A 19,810-nucleotide genomic window follows, 5' to 3' on the forward strand; every position below is an offset into this window, starting at 1 on the left:
AGAAAAACAAGACTTGGCATTATGTTTGGTTATGAATCTCTTAGAGGCACTTCTTTTATTTATTTATAATTTGCAAGCCTGACAAGATAAAACTAGATCCAAGATCTGTGATTTTTCTAAGAATTAGAGAATCTATGTAATCATGTGTACTTATTGGTTAAATTATTATTATTATTGTTGTTGTTATTATTATTTTTTGATACAGAGTTTTGCTCTTGTTGCCTAGACTGGAGTGCAATGGCACAGTCTCGGCTCACTACAACCTCCGCCTCCCGGGTTCAAGTGATTCTCCTGCTTCAGACTCCTGAGTAGCTGGGATTACAGGCATGTGCCAGGATGCCTGGCTAATTTTTGTCATTTTAGTAGAGACAGGGTTTCACTATGTTGGCCAGACTGGTCTCGAACTCCTGACCTCAGGTGATCCACCTGCCTTGGCCTCCCAAAGTGCTGAGATTATAGGTGTGAGCCACCGTGCCCAGCCATGATTCACTTCTTATTAGCTACAACAAAAGTGATGCGATGTCACTTCTGATATTACATTACAAAAAGACTGTGACTTTCATCTTGGCAGCTCTCTTTTGCTGTCTTGCTCACTTGTCCTGATGGAAGCCAGTTGCTGTCTGCTGCTTTTTGGAGAGGCCCTTGCGGCAAGGAACTGTGGGAGGTTTCTGACCAACAGGCAAAAAGACCTTAAATATCTGGCCTTCAATATCCTGGACACCCAACACCCAAAGGTGCATTGAGCTGTTGTTTCCCTAAATAATCCCTAACGTGGGAGCCAGTCAGTCTGCCTACCAGGCCTCTGCCTAGGTCCCTGATGTATTCCCCTTGATTATTTCTTGGATACCTGGTCTGATCTCTTTAAGCTCCTTTCTCTAGGGTTAGCTCCTCTTCGCCATATTACATTGGACCTTCTTATAATTTTTATTTTATTCATTTAATTTTTTTTTTTTTTTTTTTGAGATGGAGTTTTGTTCTGCCGTCTAGGCTGGAGCGCAGTGGCGCGATCTTGGCTTACTGCAACCTCTACCTCCCAGGTTCAAGCGATTCTCCTGCCTCAGTCTCTTGAGTAGCTGGGACTACAGGCGCATGCCACCACGCCCAGCTGATTTTTAAAAAAATTTTTAGTAGAGACAGGGTTTCACCATGTTAGCCAGGATGGTCTCGATTTCCTGACCTTGTGATCTGCCCACCTTGGCCTCCCAAAGTGCTAGGATTGCAGGTGTGAGCCACCGCGCCCAGCCTCGTTTAATTTTTTTTAAAGATAGGGTCTCCTGGCTGGGCGCGGTGGCTCAAGCCTGTAATCCCAGCACTGTGGGAGGCCGAGACGGGAGGATCACGAGGTCAGGAGATCGAGACCATCCTGGCTAACACGGTGAAACCCCGTCTCTACTAAAAATACAAAAAACTAGCCGGGCGAGGTGGCGGGCGCCTGTAGTCCCAGCTACTCCGGAGGCTGAGGCAGGAGAATGGCGTAAACCCGGGAGGCGGAGCTTGCAGTGAGCTGAGATCTGGCCACTGCACTCCAGCCTGGGCGACAGAGCGAGACTCCGTCTCAAAAAAAAAAAAAAAAAAAAAAAAAAAAAAGATAGGGTCTCCTCTCTGTCACCCAAGATGGAGTGCAATGATGTGATCATGGCTCACTGCAGCCTTGACCTCTTAGGCTCACGTGTTCCTCCTGCCTCAGCCTCCTGAGTAGCTGGGACTATAGGCATAGGCCACCACACTCAGCTGATTTATTTTTTGTAGAGATAGGGTCTCGCCATGTTGCCCAGGCTTGTCTCGAACTTCTGGCCCAAGTGATACTCCCACTTCAGCTTTCCAAAATGCTGGGATTATAGGTATGAGCCACTGAGCCTAACTTTATACTAGACCTTTTGATTCATTACTTCTGATGTTGGATTGGAAATGGTGGTATATTACTGTCATTCTCATTTTCTTTTCTTTTCTTTTTTTCTTTTTATTCTTTTGAGACAGAATCTTGCTGTGTCGCCCAGGCTGGAGTACAGTGGCCAATCATAGCTCACTGTACCTTGACCTCCCAGGCTTAATAGATCTTCCTATCTCAGCTTCCTGAGTGGCTGGGACTGCAGGCACTGCCACCGCACACAGCTAATTAAAATTTTTTTTTTTTTTTTTTTTGTTAGAGAGACTGAGTCTTAATATGTTGTGCAGGCTGGTCTCAAACTCCTGGCCTCAAGCGATACTCCTGCCTCAGTCTCCCAAAATGTTGATATTATGGGCTTGTGCTACTATCCATGGCAAGTATCATTTTCTTTTACTGCTGTTTCCTACCTCCTTACTCCATTCACCAGATGGAAGCCTGCCCTATGTCTCAGGGTTTTTTTGGTTTTGTTTTTTGTGTTTTTTTTTTTTTTTTGAGACAGGGTCTTGCTCTGTCGTCTAGGCTGGAGTGCAGTGATATGATCATGGCTCACTGCAGCCTTGCACTCCTGAGCTCAAGGGATCCTCCTGCCTTGGCCATCTGAGTAGCTAGGACTGCAGGGCTGTGCCACCACACCCAGCTAATTTAAAAAAAAATATTTTTGACTGGGCACATTGGCTCACACCTGTAATACCAGCCCTTTGGGAGGCCAAGGCAGGTGAATCACTTGAGGCCAGGAGTTTGAGACTAGCTTGGCCAACGTGGTGAAACCCCATTTCTACTAAAATAAAATTAAAGGCCAGGCTCAGTGACTTACGCCTGTAATCCCAGCACTTTGGGAGACTAAGGTGGGTGGATCACAAGGTCAAGAGATCGAGACCATCCTGGCCAACATGGTGAAACATCATCTCTACTAAAAATACAAAAATTAGCTGGGCATGGTGGCATGCGCCTGTAGTCCCAGCTATTTGGGAGGCTGAGCCAGGAGAATCACTTGAACCCAGCAGGCGGAGGTTGATGTGAGCCAAGATCGCACCACTGCATTCCAGCCTGGCGGCAGAGGCTGTCTTAAAAAAACAAAAAACAATTAAAAAAAATTTTTTTTTTGAGACAAGGCCTCCCAAAGTGCTGGGATTACAGGCATGAGCCACTGCACCCAGTCTCAGTCAATTTTTTTTTTTTTTTTTTTTTTTTGAGACAGAGTTTTGCTCTTATTGCCCAGGCTGGAGTGCAATGGCGTGATCTCGGCTCACCGCAACCTCTGCCTCCCAGGTTCAAGTGATTCTTCTTCCTCAGCCTCCTGAGTAGCTAGGATTACAGGCATGTGCCACCACGCCTGGCTAATTTTGTATTTTTAGTAGAGGCAGGGTTTCTCCATGATAGTCAGGTGGGTCTCAAACTCCCGACCTCAGGTGATCCGCCTGCCTTTGCCTCCCAAAGTGCTGGGACTACAGGCATGAGCGACCATGCCTGGCCGCCTCAGTCAATTTTGATCCACTCTACCAGCTATGTTCTAACTCAGCTGCAAATCACACTCACTTCCACAATGGCTGCACCATTTATGGTAAGTGAATCCATCCACTTGGTTCACATATGAAACTATATCTTGACCAAATATAGAACTTTGGATCTACTTTTGTTCACTTTTCTTTATATAATTTTTGTATGTATATTTTCACATGTTCATATGTATATATTTAAGTGAAAACTTTTGGCCTACTTCTCAAATCTACCGACTTGCTTCAGAGCAGTGGAAAGATGGTCCAATAAATTATCTGATTTTTTATCTTAGGCATCCATTTCCATTATATTTCTATAAAGCATATAATCTTTCACTTAATTGCCAAATGCAAAGCTACACTCTGTTTACATATAATTCTTTTTTTTTTTTTTTTTTTTTTTTGGAGGCAGAGTCTTGCTCTGTTGCCCAGGCTAGAGTGCAGTGGTGCAATCTTGGCTCGCTGCAGCCTCCATCTCCCCAGTTCAAGAGATTTTCCTGCCTCAGCCTCCCATGTAGCTGGTACTACAGGCATGTGTCACCACACCCAGCTAATTTTTGTATTTTCAGTAAAAACAGGGTTTCACTATCTTGACCAGGCTGGTGTTGAACTCCTGACCTCATGATCCACCCATGATCCACACTTGGCCTGCCAAAGTGCTGGGATTACAGGCGTGAGCCACTGTGCTGGGCTAATTTACATATAATCTTAAATATAGTACTGATAATTATCAAAAACACACTGAAGCCAGGCACAGTGGCTCACATCTATAATCCCTGCACTTTTGGGAGGCCAAGGCAGGAGGACCACTTGAGTCCAAGAATTTGAGACCAGCCTGAGCAATATAGCTAGACCCTATCTCTACAAAGATTTTTTTTTTTTAATTAGCCAGGTGTGGGTGTGTGCACCTGTAGTCCTAGCTACTCAGTGGGCTGAAGTGGGAGCATTGCTTAAGTCCCAAATTTGAAGTTACATTGAGCGATGATTTTGCCACTGCAGCCCAGCCTGGGCAAGAGAGCAAGAAGACCTTGTCTCTAAAAAAATAAAAATAAATGTAAAAAAACACTGAAACAAATACATTTATGAGGGATTTCCTAAATAATTTTTATTTTTTCATTTATTTAGGTTAGTAGTTATAATTGTTTTGGATAATCTCATGAAAACAGTATACAGTAGGCTGGGCGCAGTGGCTCAGGCCTGCATTCCCAGCACTTTGGGAGGCCAAGGTTGGGGGATCATGAGGTCAGGAGATCAAGACCATCCTGGCTAACATGGTGAAACCCCATCTCTGTTAAAAAATACAAAAAAATAGTGGGGCATGGTGGCGGGTGTCTGTAGTCCCAGCTACTGGGGAGGCTGAGGCAGGAGAATGGCGTGAACCTGGGAGGCGGAGCTTGCAGTGAGCCAAGGTAGAGCCACTGCACTCCAGCCTGGGCGCAAAGCAAGACTCCGTCTAAAAAAAAAAGAAAAGAAAAGAAAAGAAAAGAAAACGGTATACAGTATTCTCTCTCTAGATGTGCATATAAGCCCTGTTTCAGTTTTCTATTGCTGTACAACCAACCACCCAAAACTGATTGAATTAAAACTGTCATTTATTATTTCTCATGATTCCATGTGGTATGTCATCTGGTTCACTCCTGCAGGTGTGCTGAGCTGGGAGCCCAGCTGGGTCTGGAGTGTCCAAGATGGTTTCACTCACATATGTGAGGCCTTTGTGCTGGCTGTTGGATGGGGTGGGGTGGTTCTTTTTCACACGTCCTCTCTTTCTCTTCACATGGTCTCTCATCCATTGTTACTCTAGCTCAAGTTTATTAAATGGTGGCTTTTTTTTAAACAGGCTGGGCTTGATGCTCACTCCTGTAATCTCAGCAGTTTGGGGGGCCAAGGCAGAGGATCACTCGAGGCCAGGAGTTTGAAACCAGCCTGATTAACATAGTGAGATGCTATCTCTCTGTGTATATATATATAAAACAATAACAACAACACAACTGCTAGGCTTCTTTTTTTTTTTTTTTTTTGAGACAGAGTCTTGCTCTGTCACCCAGGCTGGAGTGCAATGGCCAGATCTCGGCTCACTGCAAGCTCCGCCTCCCGGGTTTACACCATTCTCCTGCCTCAGCCTCCCGAGTAGCTGGGACTACAGGCACCCGCCTTCTCGCCGGGCTAGTTTTTTGTATTTTTTAGTAGAGACGGGGTTTCACCGTGTTAACCAGGATGATCTCCTGACCTCGTGATCCACCCGTCTCGGCCTCCCAAAGTGCTGGGATTACAGGCTTGAGCCACCACGCCCGGCCGACTGCCAGGCTTCTTAAGTGCTTGACCTGGGTCTAGCACGGCTTCACTTTTGCACATTCTATTTGTCAAAGTCATCACAAGCCAGCTAGGGTTTAAGGAAAGGGGAACAGATTCCATCTCTCTATGGGAGAGTAAGCCTATACCTACAGGGATGAAAGGAATGGTTAGGAGCTATCTTTGGAGAAAATTTATCTTGAACATATTCACACAGAATTTTGCATACAGCTTTAGGATAGTTCCCAAACCATGAGAGCTGTCTATGAAGTACCTGTGCTTTTCTGAGCCCTGAGTTAAGAACCCCTGTTTTAAACTATAAAGCAATTGTGGTTTATCCCAGGAATGCAAGGTTGGTTTCATATTCAAGAGAAAAAAGGAGAAAACTCATATAATCATTTTAACAGATGCACACAGAAAAATAATTTGACAAAATCTAACATTCATTTACCAAAAACAAACCAACCAACCTCTCAGCAAACCAGGAAACTAGAGAACTTCCTCCATCTGATAGAGTGTCTGTGAAAACTGACAGCTAACATCATACTTTTTTTTTTTTTTTTTTTTTTTTTTTGAGACGGAGTCTTGCTCTGTAGCCCGGGCTGGACTGCAGTGGCCGGATCTCAGCTCACTGCAAGCTCCGCCTCCCGGGTTTACGCCATTCTCCTGCCTCAGCCTCCGGAGTAGCTGGGACTACAGGCGCCCGCCACCTCGCCCGGCTAGTTTTTTGTATTTTTAGTAGAGACGGGGTTTCACCGTGTTAGCCAGGATGGTCTCGATCTCCTGACCTCGTGATCCGCCCGTCTCGGCCTCCCAAAGTGCTGGGATTACAGGTTTGAGCCACCGCGCCCGGCCGCTAACATCATACTTAATGGTAAAAGATATCTGCTCTCATCACCTCTAGTAATTAAGAATGAACTGCTGCTTTGGATACTCGAAATTCTATTTCTGAATTAAGTTGGATAATCAAAGGCCTACTTGCCTGGAGTGCACTATATAGGCTTCTGGTGGAATAACTTTTTTTTATGGGATATACTCTGGTACCTTCCACAGTCTATATTGAATACTAGTATAAAACTTAGCCCTATACACTGCTGTTCAGAGTGAAACTGTATCATCAAATAGAACCTGGTGCTGTTTTATGATAGTCTCAAAATCAATCAACCAAATAGTCAATAATTTTAAAAAGTTTTAAAAGAATCTGGCAGCACATCGGAAGGATAATCACTATGATCAAGTTTGTTTGTTTTTTTTGTTTTTTTTTTTTGAGACAGAGTCTTGCTCTGTCACTCAGGCTGGTGTGCAATGACGCGATCTGGGCTCACTGCAACCTTGGCCACCTGGGTTCAAGCAATTCTAGTGCCTCAGCCTCCCAAGTAGCTGAGACTACAGGTACGCACCACCACACCCAGCTAATTTTTTTTTTTTTTTGAGATGGAGTCTTGCTATGTCACCCAGGCTGAAGTGCGATGGTGTGATCTCAGCTCACTGCAACCTCCACCTCCCAGGTTCAAGCGATTCTCCTGTCTCAGTCTCCTGAGTAACTGGAATTACAGGTGCGTGCCACCATGCTTGGCTAATTTTTGTATCTTTAGTAGAGATGGGGGCTTCACCATGTTGGCCAGGCTGTTCTCGAACTCCTGACCTCAGGTGATCCACCTGCCTTGGCCTCCAGACGTGAGCCACAGCATCTGCCCTATTTTTTTTTTTTTTTTTTTTTGAGATGGAGTCTCGCTCTGTCGCCAGGCTGGAGTGCAGTGTCACAGTCTTGGTTCACTGCAACCTCTACCTCCTGAATTCAAGTGATTCTCCTGCCTTGGCTTCCTGAATAGCTGGGACAACAGGCGCACACCACCTCACTCAGCTAATTTTTGTATTTTTAGTAGAGACGGGGTCTCACCATGTTGTCCAGGATGGTCTCAATCTCTTGACCTGGTGATCTGCCTCCTCAGCCTCCCGAAGTGTTGGGAATACAGGCGTGAGCCACCACACCTGGCCTAATTTTTTTTAAATAGAGTTGGGGTCTGCCTATGTTGCCCAGGCTGGTCTTGAACTTCTAGCCTCAAGCGTTCCACCCACTTCAGCCTCCCAAAGTGCTGGGATTACAGGCGTGAGCCACCATGCCCAACCCCAAGTTTTTTATATTAGACATGCAATGAGCATTCAATATTAGGAAATCTTTTAAAATAACTCATTATAGTATGTTGAGGGGAAAAGTCATATGTTAATCTCCAAATATTGCTGAAAAGACATTCAATGAAATTCACCATCTGTTCTGATTAAAAATTGTAATAATATAGAAATAATGTAAATATTCTCGTATTGAGATACTTTCCATATATTGAGAAAAAATATTTATTTATATATTTGTTTAGAGACAGGGTCTTGCTCTGTTGCCCAGGCTGGAGTGCAGTGGTGCACTCATGGCTCACTGCAGCCTCAACCTCCCAGGCTCAAGCGATCCTCCCACTTCAACCTCCCAAAGTGATGGGATTATAGGCTCACACCTGTAATCCCACATCTGGCCCAGAAAAAATTTATAAAACATGGATCTCAAGGGCAAAAACTACATTCCAATTAAAGGTATAATAAAGGATAGGATGAGCACCATAGCCAGCATTATTTGTTGTTGTATTTTTGAATATGAAGGAAATAATGTACACATGAGAAATAAAACTTACAATGGTCTTAGGATAAAATAATTTTTGCAGTTAATTTTTTTACATTTTAATTATTCCACTATTCTTTTTTTTTTTTCTTTTCTTTTCTTGAGATGGAACCTTGCGTTGTTGCCCAGGCTGGATTGCAGTGGTACAACCTCGGCTCACTGCAACCTCTGCCTCCCAGGTTCCAGCGATTCTCCTGCTTCAGCCTCCAGAGTAACTGGGATTACAGGCACGCGCCACTATGCCCGGCTAATTTTTGTATTTCTTTTTTCTTTTTTGAGACAGAGTTTCACTCTTGTTGCCTAGGCTGGAGTGCAGTAGTGTGATCTCGGCTCACTGCAACTTCTGCCTCCCAGGTTCAAGCTATTCTTCTGTCTCAGTCTCCTGAGTAGTTGGGATTACAGGCACCCACCACCACACCTGACTAATTTTTTCTGTATTTTTAGTAGAAATGGAGTTTCACCATATTGTCGAGGCTGGTCTCGAACTCCTGACCTCAGGTCATTCACCCACCTCAGCCTCCCAAAATGCTGGGATTATAGGCGTGAGCCACCGTGTCTGACCAATTTCAGTATTCTTGTATCCTCATGGATTAAATGGTGGGATAAAAATGTTTTAACATTGGCCGGTCATGGTGCCTCACACCTGTAATCCTAGCACTTTGGGAGGCTAAGACAGGCAAATTGCTTGAGCCCAGGAGTTCGAGAACAGGCTGGGAAACATGGTGACCCCCTGTCTCTACAAGAAACAACAATAACAACAACAACAACAAATTAGCTGGGAGTGGTGGCATGATCCTGTAGTCCCAGCTACTTGGGAGGATGAAATGGGAGGATCACTTGAGCCTGGGAAGTCTGCAGTCAACTGAAATAGCACCACTGCACTCTAGCCTAAGCAACAGAATGAGACTCTGTCTCAAAAAAATATATAAAAATAAAGTGTTTTGGCCGGGTGTGGTAGCTCACCTCTATAATCCCATTTCTTTGGGAGGTCGAGGCGGGTGGATCACCTGAGGTCAGGAGTTTGAGACCAGCCTTGCCAACATGGTGAAACCCCATCTCTACTAAAAATACAAAAATTAGCTGGGCGTGGTGGTGGGCACCTGTAATCCCAGCTACTCAGTAGGCTGAGGCAGGAGAATCACTTGAACCCGGGAGGCAGAGGTTGCAGTGAACTGAGATTGTGCCGTTGTACTCCAGCCTGGGCGACAATAGCAAAACTCCGTCTCAAAAAAAAAAAAAAAAAAGTGTTTTAATATTAGCAATCCAATTTAAAAATGGGCAGAGAACTTGAAAAGGCATTTCTCCAAAGAAGATATACAAATGGCTAATAAGCAAACAAAAAGATGGTCAACATTACTAATCATTAGGGAAATGCAAATTAAAACTACAACCACTTCATATTAGAATGGCTTCTATAAAAAATAAATAAATAAATAATAAACCTGGGGAACATAGCAAGACCCTGTCTCTACAAAAAATGCAAAACTTAGCCTGGTGTGGTGGCATGCTTGGAGTCCAAACTACTCAGGAGGCTGAGGCAGGAGGATCACCTGAGCCCTGCAGTTAGAGGTTACAGTCAGCTATGATCTCACCACTGCACTCCAGCCTGGCTAACAGAGTGAGACTTCATTTCTTAAGAAAACCACACACACACTCAGAAAATAAAATCTAGCAATTCTACTTCTGTGTACATACACAAAAGAGCTGAAAACAGGATCTGGAAGAGATCATTGTATACCCATATTCATAGCAGCATTATTCGCAAAAGTCAAAAGGTGGAAGCAATTCCATGTCCATGGATGAATGAATGAGTAAAAAAAAAAAAAAAAAAAAAAAAAAAAAAAAATCTTGTGTATACACACAATATAATATTATTCAGCTTTAAAAAGGAAGTAAATTCTGACACATACTACAACATGGATGAACTTCGAGGACATTGTGCTAAGTGAAATAAGCCAGTCACAAAAAAGACAAATACTGTATGATTCTACTTATGTAAGGTACCTAGAATAGTGAAATTCATAGAGACAAAGTAGAATGGTGTTTGCCAGGGGCTGTGGAGAGGGAGAATGATAAGTTGTTTGACAGGTATAGAGTTTAAGTTTTGTAAGATGAAAGCATTCTGGAGATTGGTTGCACAACAAGTGAATATATTTAGCAATACTGAACTGCACACTTCAAGAATTGTTAGGGTGGCTGGTGCACTTGCTCACGCCTGTAATCCAACATTTTGGGAGACTGAGGTGGGAGGATCACTTGAGCTCAGGAGATGGAGACCAGCCTGGGCAACATGGCAAAACTCTGTCTCTACAAAAATACAAAAATTAGCCAGGCATGGTGGCTCATAGATCTGTGGTCCTGGCTACTCTGGAAGCTGAGGCAGGAGGATTGCTTGAACCTGGGAGGCAGAAGTTGCAGTGAGCCAGATCATGCCACTGCAGCCTGGGCAACAGAGTAAGACCCTGTCTCAAAAAAAAAAAAAAAAGAAAGAAAAAAAAGAAAGAGAGAATTCCCCTTTCTGTAGTTAAGACACCAACCTGATATTTGGTTAAATATTTGTTTCATTTTGTTTTCCATTTTTTTTTTTTTTTTTTTTTTTTTTTTGAGACGGAGTCTCGCTCTGTAGCCCAGGCTGGAGTGCGGTGGCCGGATCTCAGCTCACTGCAAGCTCCGCCTCCCGGGTTTACGCCATTCTCCAGCCTCAGCCTCCCAAGTAGCTGGGACTACAGGCGCCCGCCACCTTGCCCGGCTAGGTTTTTTTTGTATTTTTTAGTAGAGACGGGGTTTCACCGGCTTAGCCAGGATGGTCTCGATCTCTTGACCTCGTGATCCGCCCGTCTCGGCCTCCCAAAGTGCTGGGATTACAGGCTTGAGCCACCGAGCCCGGCCTTGTTTTCCATTTTTAAGGGTTTTTTTCCACCTTAACTTAATTCTGTCTTGTATAACACGGTTACGTTTCTATAGTTAAATGATACCACAAATGCATCAGAAGAAGTGCAGTTAGATCATGTTCTCTCCCCATTGGCAATCATTTTTCTTAGTGCTTGATTTATGCTTCCATTGTTTGTTTCTACAATTGTGGTAAGATATGTATATAATAGGCTGGGCGTGGTGGCTCACACCTGTCATCCTAGCACTTTGGAGGTTGAGGCAGGAGGATCACTTGAGTCCAGGAGTTGGAGACGAGCCTGGGCAACACAGTGAGACCCTGCCTCTAGAAAATATACAAAAACATTAGCTGGGCATGGTGGCATGGTCCCAGCTACTTGGGAGGCTGAGGTGGATCACTTGAGCCTGAGGTTGCAGTGAGCTGAGATCATGCCACTGCACTCCAACCTGGGTGACAGAGTGAGACCCTGTCTCAAAAAAAAAAAAAAATATATATATATATATATATATATTAAAAAAATAACAGTTCCCATTATAACATAATGTGTTTTTTTTGAGACGGAGTCTTGCTCTGTCACCCAGGCTGGAGTGCAGTGGCGCGATCTTGGCTCATTGCAGCCTCTGCCTCTGGAGTTCAAGTGATTCTCCTGCCTCAGCCTCCCAAGTCCTGGGACTTCAGGCACCCGCCACCACACCTGGCTTATTTATTTATTTATTTTAGTAGAGACAGGGTTTCACCATATTAGCCAGGCTGGTCTCAAACTCCTGACCTTGTGATCCCCCCACCTTGGCCTCCCAAAGTGCTGGGATTACAGGCATGAGCCACCATGCCTGGCTTAACAATATTTTTTAGAATCAGTCGTCAGTGTCTCACTATGTTGCCCAGTCTGGAGTGCAGTAGCTATTCACAGGCACAATTAAAGCACATTACAGCCTCAAAATCCTGGTCTTAAGTGGGACTCAAGCAATCCTCCTGCTGGAGTAGCTGATAATACAGTCTGGCACCATCACACCTGGCACCATTTTAGCAATTTTTTTTTTTTAAATTGAGACAGAGTCTCCCTCTGTCACCCAGGCTGGAGTGTAGTGGCATGATCTCGGCTCAGTACAAGCTCTGCCTCCTGGGTTCACGCCATTCTCCTGCCTCAGCCTCCCCAGTAGCTGGGACTACAGGCGCCCGCCACCACGCCCAGCTAATTTTTTTGTATTTTTGGTGGAGAAGGGGTTTCACCATGTTAGCCAGGATGATCTCGATCTCCTGACCTCATGATCCGCCTGCCTCGGCCTCCCAGAGTGCTGGGATTACAGGCGTGAGCCACCGCACCCGGCCCATTTTAGCAATTTTTAAGTGTATAATTCAGTAGCAGCATAAAGTACATTTGGATTGTTGTGCAAGCGTCACTATTAGCTGTCTCCAGAACTTTTTCATTATCCCAAATAAAAACTCTGTAACCATTAAACAATTATTATCTGCTGGGCTTGGTGGCTCATGCCTGTAATCTCAGCACTTTGGGAGGCCAAGGTGGGCAGATCGCCTGAGGTCAGGAGTTTGAGACCAGCCTGGGCAACATGGCAAAACCTCTCTCTAGTAAAGATACAAAAATTAGCTAGGCGTGGTGGCAGGCGCCTGTAATCCCAGCTACTCTGGAGGCTGAGGCAGGAGAATTGCTTGAACCCAGGAGATGAAGTTTGCAGTAAGCCGAGCTCATGCCACTGGGTGACAGTGCAGGACTCCATCTCAAACAACAATAACAACAAACCATAACTCTTTATTACCTCCTTCCTCCTTACCTCTGGTAATCACTATTCTGCTTTTTGTCTATGAATTCGACTTATCTAGGTATGTCATATAAGTGGAATCATACAATATTTATCCTTTTGTTTCTGACTTATTTCATTTAGCATAATGTTTTCAAGGTTCATTTATGTTGTATATGTGTCAGGATTTAATTCTTTTTAAAAGCTGAACAATATTCCATTGCAAATATATACCATATTTGGTTTATTCATTTGTCCATTGATAGGGCTGTTTCTACATTTTGGCTACTGTGAATAATGCTACCATGAACATGGGTGTACAAATATTTATTTGAGTCTCTGCTTTCAGTTCTTTGGGGTATATATGTAGAAGTGGAATTGCTGGATCATATGGTCATCCTATGTTTTATTTTTTGAGGAACTACCATACTGTTTTTCTTTGGAGGGGAAGACAAAGTTTCAATATTTTGCCCAGGCTGGGCTTGAACTCTTGATCCTCCTGCCTCAGCTCTGTGAGTAGCTAAGACCACAGCGACATGCCACCATACTCCATATTTTGTGTTTTCTTTTTTTAAATTTTTTCTTTGAATTGAGACGGGGTCTCCCTATGTTGCCCAAGCTGGTCTTGAACTACTGAGCTCAGGGGATCTGTCTGCTTCAGCCTCCCAAAGTGCTGGGATTATAGGTGTGAGCCACCTTGCCTGGTGCATATATTTCCTTTTTCTTTTTTCTTTCTTTCTTTCTTTCTTTTTTTTTTTTTTGAGGCAGAGTCTTGCCCTGTCACCCAGGCTGGAGTGCAGTGGCGCCATCTCAGCTCACTGCAAGCTCTGCCTCCCGGGTTCACGCCATTCTCCTGCCTCAGCCTCCTGAGTAGCTGGGACTACAGGCGCCCACCACTATGCCCTGCTAATTTGTATTTTTAGTAGAGACAGGGTTTCACAGTGTTAGCCAGGATGGTCCCGATCTCCTGACCTCATGATCCGCCCGCCTCGGCCTCCCAAAGTGCTGGGATTACAGGCATGAGCCACGGTGCCCTGTCCAGTCTCAGGTATTTCTTCATAGCAACGTGAAAATGAACTAATACATATCCCAGAACCAGAAAATGTGAGAGTAGGAAAACAATTTACTGTCCTTGGGAACAGATAGACTTTTGGTCAGTCGGACTAGAGCAGAGCTCTATTGTTGGACAAATCCTAAGTTCAAAACATTTTATGTGTTGGCGCTGATGCATGCAATTGCACTATTAGTGTTTTATTATTTGAAGTTATTGGCCCATATTAACTTGGAGAATTAACTTTCAGATATTTAATTAACACATTAGAGTGAATAAATGTATCAGGCTTTTCCAACAAGACATTCAGCCTAAAATAGGTTTGGAAAGAAGGTAAAGAACTAAGTCTAGCATAGGGCTGCTTGCTTGGAGAGATTTGTTTTGGAAACCCTGGGCAGAGGAGGCATAATGGCAGTAGACACATACCAAGGAGCAGAGGGCACAAGAAAAGGTGATGCATTTGGAATATTCACCATTTTATGTTAGCTACATAAGATCCAGCAGCCAACCAGATTTTGGTTATGTGTTACCAACTTTCAACTCTAAAAAGTACTGGCAGTTTAAATAACTTTATTATAATAATGAGGTAAAAACTTAAGAATAGTATGAGCCGGGAACAGTGGTTCACACCTGTAATCCCAGCACTTTGGGAGGCCGAGGCGAGCGGGTCACTGGAAGTCAGGAGTTTGAGACCAGCCTGACCATCATGGTGAAACCCAGTCTCCACTAAAAATACAAAAATTAGATGTGGTGGTGGATGCCTATAATCCCAGCTACTTGGGAGGCTGAGGCAGGAGAAGCTCTTGAACCCAGGAGATGGAGGTTGCAGTGAGCCCAGATCACACCACTGCACTCCAGCCTGGGCAACAGAGCAAGACTCCATCTCACGAAAAAAAAAAAAAAAAAAAAAAGTACATGATGCTCTGTGATGGTAATCTTTAGATATACATTTTATGTTTCACAAATAAAAGTTTTAAATTACTAAGATACTTTAAAACACAAACGTCACGTCATAGGATATGTATAAACCACAGGCAACACTTATTCTTTATTCTCAATGCACTAAATAAAATTTCAGACACCCAGATAGAAAACACAGGACTGAATTCATTTAAGACAGGGAATACTTTATTCAAAACCCATCACAGAAATGGACAGCTTGGGTCTGTAACAAAGCATTCATGTTTTAGAGCATAGGTCAGTAATTGTATATAAGAGCATACACTGCTACATACAAATTAACTGATCAGACCACAACTTTTCAACGTTTAAAACAGAATAAGCTTCCCTGTAAAAGCAGCACCTTTGTGACATTTTAACTTTAGTATTCCTCTCCTTCTTCCTCACCCTCTCCTTCAACAGAATCCACACCAACCTCCTCATAATCCTTCTCAAGGGCAGCCATGTCTTCACGGGCCTCTGAAAACTCGCCTTCCTCCATCCCCTCACCCACATACCAGTGAACAAAGGCACGCTTGGCATACATCAGGTCAAACTTGTGGTCCAGGCGAGCCCAGGCCTCAGCAATGGCTGTGGTGTTGCTCAGCATGCACACAGCTCTCTGTACCTTGGCCAGGTCTCCACCAGGCACCACAGTGGGAGGCTGGTAGTTGATGCCAACCTTGAAGCCAGTGGGGCACCAATCCACAAACTGGATGGTACGCTTGGTCTTGATGGTGGCAATGGCAGCATTGACATCTTTGGGAACCACATCACCACGGTACAACAGGCAGCAAGCCATGTATTTACCATGGCGAGGGTCACATTTCACCATCTGGTTGGCTGGCTCAAAGCAAGCATTGGTGATCTCTGCTACAGAAAGCTGTTCATGGTAGGCTTTCTCAGCAGAGATGACAGGGGCGTATGTGGCCAGAGGGAAGTGGATGCGGGGGTAGGGTACCAGGTTGGTCTGGAATTCTGTCAGGTCAACATTCAGGGCTCCATCAAATCTCAGGGAAGCAGTGATGGAGGACACAATTTGACCTATTAACCTATTCAGGTTAGTATAGGTTGGACGCTCAATATCAAGGTTTCTACGACAGATGTCATAGATGGCCTCATTGTCTACCATGAAGGCACAATCAGAGTGCTCCAGGGTGGTGTGGGTGGTGAGGATGGAGTTGTAGGGCTCAACTACAGCTGTGGAAACCTGGGGCGCTGGGTAAATGGAGAACTCCAGCTTGGACTTCTTGCCATAATCAACTGAGAGACGTTCCATGAGCAGGGAGGTGAACCCAGAACCAGTTCCCCCACCAAAGCTGTGGAAAACCAAGAAGCCCTGAAGACCGGTGCACTGGTCAGCCTATTACAAAAGAGAGAAACAGAGGAAAGGTTAAGTTTTTGTTCTTTGTAGTACAATCATAGGAAATATATTTTCACTTTTCATACATCTCCCAGGATTTATATCTTATTTTGACAAATGCTTTTTTAAAAATTCTCATTAACATTTACAAAATGACACCAAATAGTTCATTTTAACTGATAAAAACCCCAAAAGAATGACTCATTCCACTCTTTATTAAAATAACAGTTCAATTCTGTGTTTGAAAAAAAAAAAGCAGTATTTCAAATGTGTTCTTTAGGCTCATTAATTTACTTTATTCTTGAAAAGAAACATACCAGCTTACGAATTCGGTCCAACACAAGGTCAATGATCTCCTTGCCAATGGTGTAGTGCCCTCGGGCATAGTTATTGGCAGCATCTTCCTTGCCTGTGATGAGCTGCTCAGGGTGGAAGAGCTGGCGGTAGGTGCCAGTGCGAACTTCATCTGGAGAAGGAGGGAGAGAAGGACGGAGGGAGTGGGTGAGTGACCAGCGGAGCCCCCAGGACAGACCTCCTGTCCCAGCATCCTGGGATCTCACTTGGGTTACTGAGGTCAACTCACCAATGACCGTGGGTTCCAAGTCTACAAACACGGCCCGGGGCACATGCTTGCCAGCGCCAGTCTCACTGAAGAAGGTGTTGAAGGAATCATCTCCTCCCCCAATGGTCTTGTCACTTGGCATCTGACCATCGGGCTGGATGCCATGTTCCAGGCAGTAGAGCTCCCAGCAGGCATTGCCAATCTGGACACCAGCCTGGCCAACATGGATGGAGATGCACTCACGCTGTGGGAAGGAAAAGTGAAAAAATTGTAAAATTAAGGCGTATTAGCATTTCAAACTTTTAGTAAACTTTTAAAAATATTTCTAATAATATACAGATATTTTTCAAAATTATTTGAGGTCATATCCCTAGCACGATACAAAGATTAAGGAAAATGACCTGCTGCAAATGCTGCATATGGGTGTGGTCTGAATAATGATGTCGCCTTGGCCCTGTTCAGCACATGGTACCAGCCCATTATGCCTACTACCATGCTTGAATAGAAGACTTTTCATATTTAAAAAGTATTCAGTATTCAAAGCACAAATTTTGTAAAATGAAGTAAATCCAATTATGACTTAATTGGGATTAATTTTACTGCTTTCTTCCCTTTTAAATAAAGATGAAAGTTTCTTCTGAATAGGACTGACTTGATATTATAACATGGACATCTGTACTGCAGCTGAGGCAAGAAGCCACACCCTTCTGCAGTCTGTCTGCAGAATCCATCAATACAAGGGGTTTAGACAAGGTCTGCTTCTGCCTTCTGCATTGCTGCATTGCTGTATTTGCTGTGCCTGGTGCTAGCCTGTACTGTCTGCTACATTATTTAACAGAGCAAGCTCTATTTCCAGCAACTGCCTACATGATCTCATTGTGCTGTTTTGCCAGTTTTCCTCCTCTGACCCCGCCCGGGACCATGTGCCTGAATTGAAATGAATTAATGAAGATGCACTAGAACAAAAGACAACGGGATGCGGAGTATAATTCTTCTTTGTCTGTAGCAATTTCATTCCTTTTTTTAAAAAAAAAGGTTTTTCCAGATCTTCTCCACTGTAAAAGCTGAAAAATTATCCGTATCTTAAAACACACACACACACACACACACACACACACAGGTTCCTAAGTTAGAAACAAGCATCACATGAAAAGGTACCAAAAAATAAAAGCCCAGTGGAACGATAGTGAAATATTTATTTAAAACAACAAAATAGTATTTTAATCCTGAGATTCTCTACCCACCACATAATATTCATATTCTTTGCATCCAATAGAGGTTTTCTTCTCTGTGGTCTTTAGCGCTACCACTTTCATTGTCTATTCGCTGATGTGGTGGGGGCGGGGCGGAGGGGGCGGCGGGGAAGGGCGTTTCCCTGGTCCTGACCATCAGGGTACCCTGGGGCTCACAAAGTGGGCTTTCTCCCTCGCTGAACGAGCAGCGCGCGCGCGCGCACACACACACACACACACACGACCATCAGGGTACCCTGGGGCTCACAAAGTGGGCTTTCTCCCTCGCTGAACGAGCAGCACGCACGCACACACACACACACACACACACACACACACTTCAGACCAGACATTAAAGAGTTTGTCAAGTGAATTGTGATTTTGCTCAAGAGAAAAAAAAAAGGTCATCTTAATTATAATAGCGAAGAAAACCCTTTTGGAGCCTACAGTTCCGCAATGATGAAAAGTTTTTTTTTAAGTCAGCTCCTGACAGAGGAGGTTCAGTGAGGGCGAACCCCGCCCAGTGGCTCCAACGCCATAGAAGCCAGAAACAAACAACCCCGCCCCTACGCCGCCCTGACACCCGCTGCCGGGGGCTCCAGTAGAAACTCACCATGTTTCCCCGGGAATGTGTGGGTATCTTTCCAAAACGCCAACGACCGCGAGGGGTCTTCCCACGCTAACCCCAGGCTGCGCTTTGTTCCCGTTCCCCCTCCCACATCCCCCAGCTCGCCCAACGCCCCCGCTCTTTTTGGGTGCCTCCTCCTCTCCCGGTCCCCAGAGAACGAGGCGAGACAGAAAGGGGCCCCTCGGCGTCTGTGAAACCGTGCGCACAGACACTGGACCCAGCCGGGACGCCCCAGACCCCTCGGTCGCCGCAGACGGGCTGCCCGCGACCCCGAAAGGCTGTCGGACAACACAGGCGCCCAGGCGCCGCCTTTGTTCCTCCCCAGCGCTCTGCTGCGCCCTGGGCGCAGTCCTGGCCGGGTTCCTGCACCCGCACTGCGGCGGCGGTGGAGCTGGAGGATTTGGGGTAAAGCTAAACCTCACAAAACACACCACCACCCTCGCCCAGAGAGCTTACGAAAGAAAAGAGCTTAAAGGTTTTCCAAGTAGAGCCTGGGGGCGCTGACTCCACCCAACGGCCACAAAGAGCCAAAGCCGATTCTCACCATGGTTGCTGCTTCGCGACTGCCGAGCAGATGGCGGAGACGAGGAGGAGAAGGTTGTTGCTTCTTACAGCGCGACTCTTAGGCGGTCGATGTAAGAGAACCTGCGGCACATGGGCGGATGCGGCTCCATATATACAACTCGGTCACCATGGGGATGGGCCGGGGCCTGTTCCTGTTGGTCCAGACCCCCAATCTGCCCAGAGAAGCCAGGACAGGAGACTGGTGATTGGTGCAAACGACGTGGGATGAGGTAATCTCTCCCCCACCCCTTTTTCTCTAGCATCCGTAGACTGTTTGCATCCTTTAGACAAAGAGACCGTGCAGAAGCATTCTGCCGAGCATCCATTATGGGGTGGGGTCGGGGAGGGGCGGAAGAAGAAAGGGGACTGGGGTTGGAAGACTTTATGTTGCTTAAATCTCAAAATGCAGTTAAAATTATCTATGTGAGGTTTTTTTCCCCCTACCCTTAATAACAGATTTATGTTCAGATTAAATATTTAAAG

General features: G+C 45.0%; 1 protein-coding gene across 1 annotated transcript; it reads right to left on the reverse strand.

Annotated features, from left to right (window-relative positions):
- Positions 1 to 15,145: 15,145 nt before the first annotated feature.
- Positions 15,146 to 19,487, reverse strand: TUBA1A (tubulin alpha 1a). The gene is made up of 4 exons (XM_008003128.3): positions 19,308 to 19,487; positions 16,925 to 17,147; positions 16,659 to 16,807; positions 15,146 to 16,341 (listed from the first exon to the last, which is right to left on the reverse strand). Exons 1-4 carry the CDS (start codon positions 19,308 to 19,310, stop codon positions 15,361 to 15,363), a joined length of 1,356 nt encoding a protein of 451 aa, XP_008001319.1. The 5' UTR covers positions 19,311 to 19,487; the 3' UTR covers positions 15,146 to 15,360.
- Positions 19,488 to 19,810: the final 323 nt, after the last annotated feature.

This window comes from Chlorocebus sabaeus, chromosome 11 (assembly GCF_047675955.1).
Source record: "Chlorocebus sabaeus isolate Y175 chromosome 11, mChlSab1.0.hap1, whole genome shotgun sequence".
In the NCBI taxonomy this organism is placed as follows: Eukaryota; Metazoa; Chordata; class Mammalia; order Primates; family Cercopithecidae; genus Chlorocebus; species Chlorocebus sabaeus.

What these genes read in the sequence shown, in the direction of transcription:
- TUBA1A (XM_008003128.3), bottom strand. An exon ending in CTTGGAACCCACGGTCATTG is followed by an intron (nt 16,808 to 16,924) that starts GTGAGTTGACCT and finishes CTCCTTCTCCAG; the next exon opens with ATGAAGTTCGCACTGGCACC. An exon ending in TGGACCGAATTCGTAAGCTG is followed by an intron (nt 16,342 to 16,658) that starts GTATGTTTCTTT and finishes CTTTTGTAATAG; the next exon opens with GCTGACCAGTGCACCGGTCT.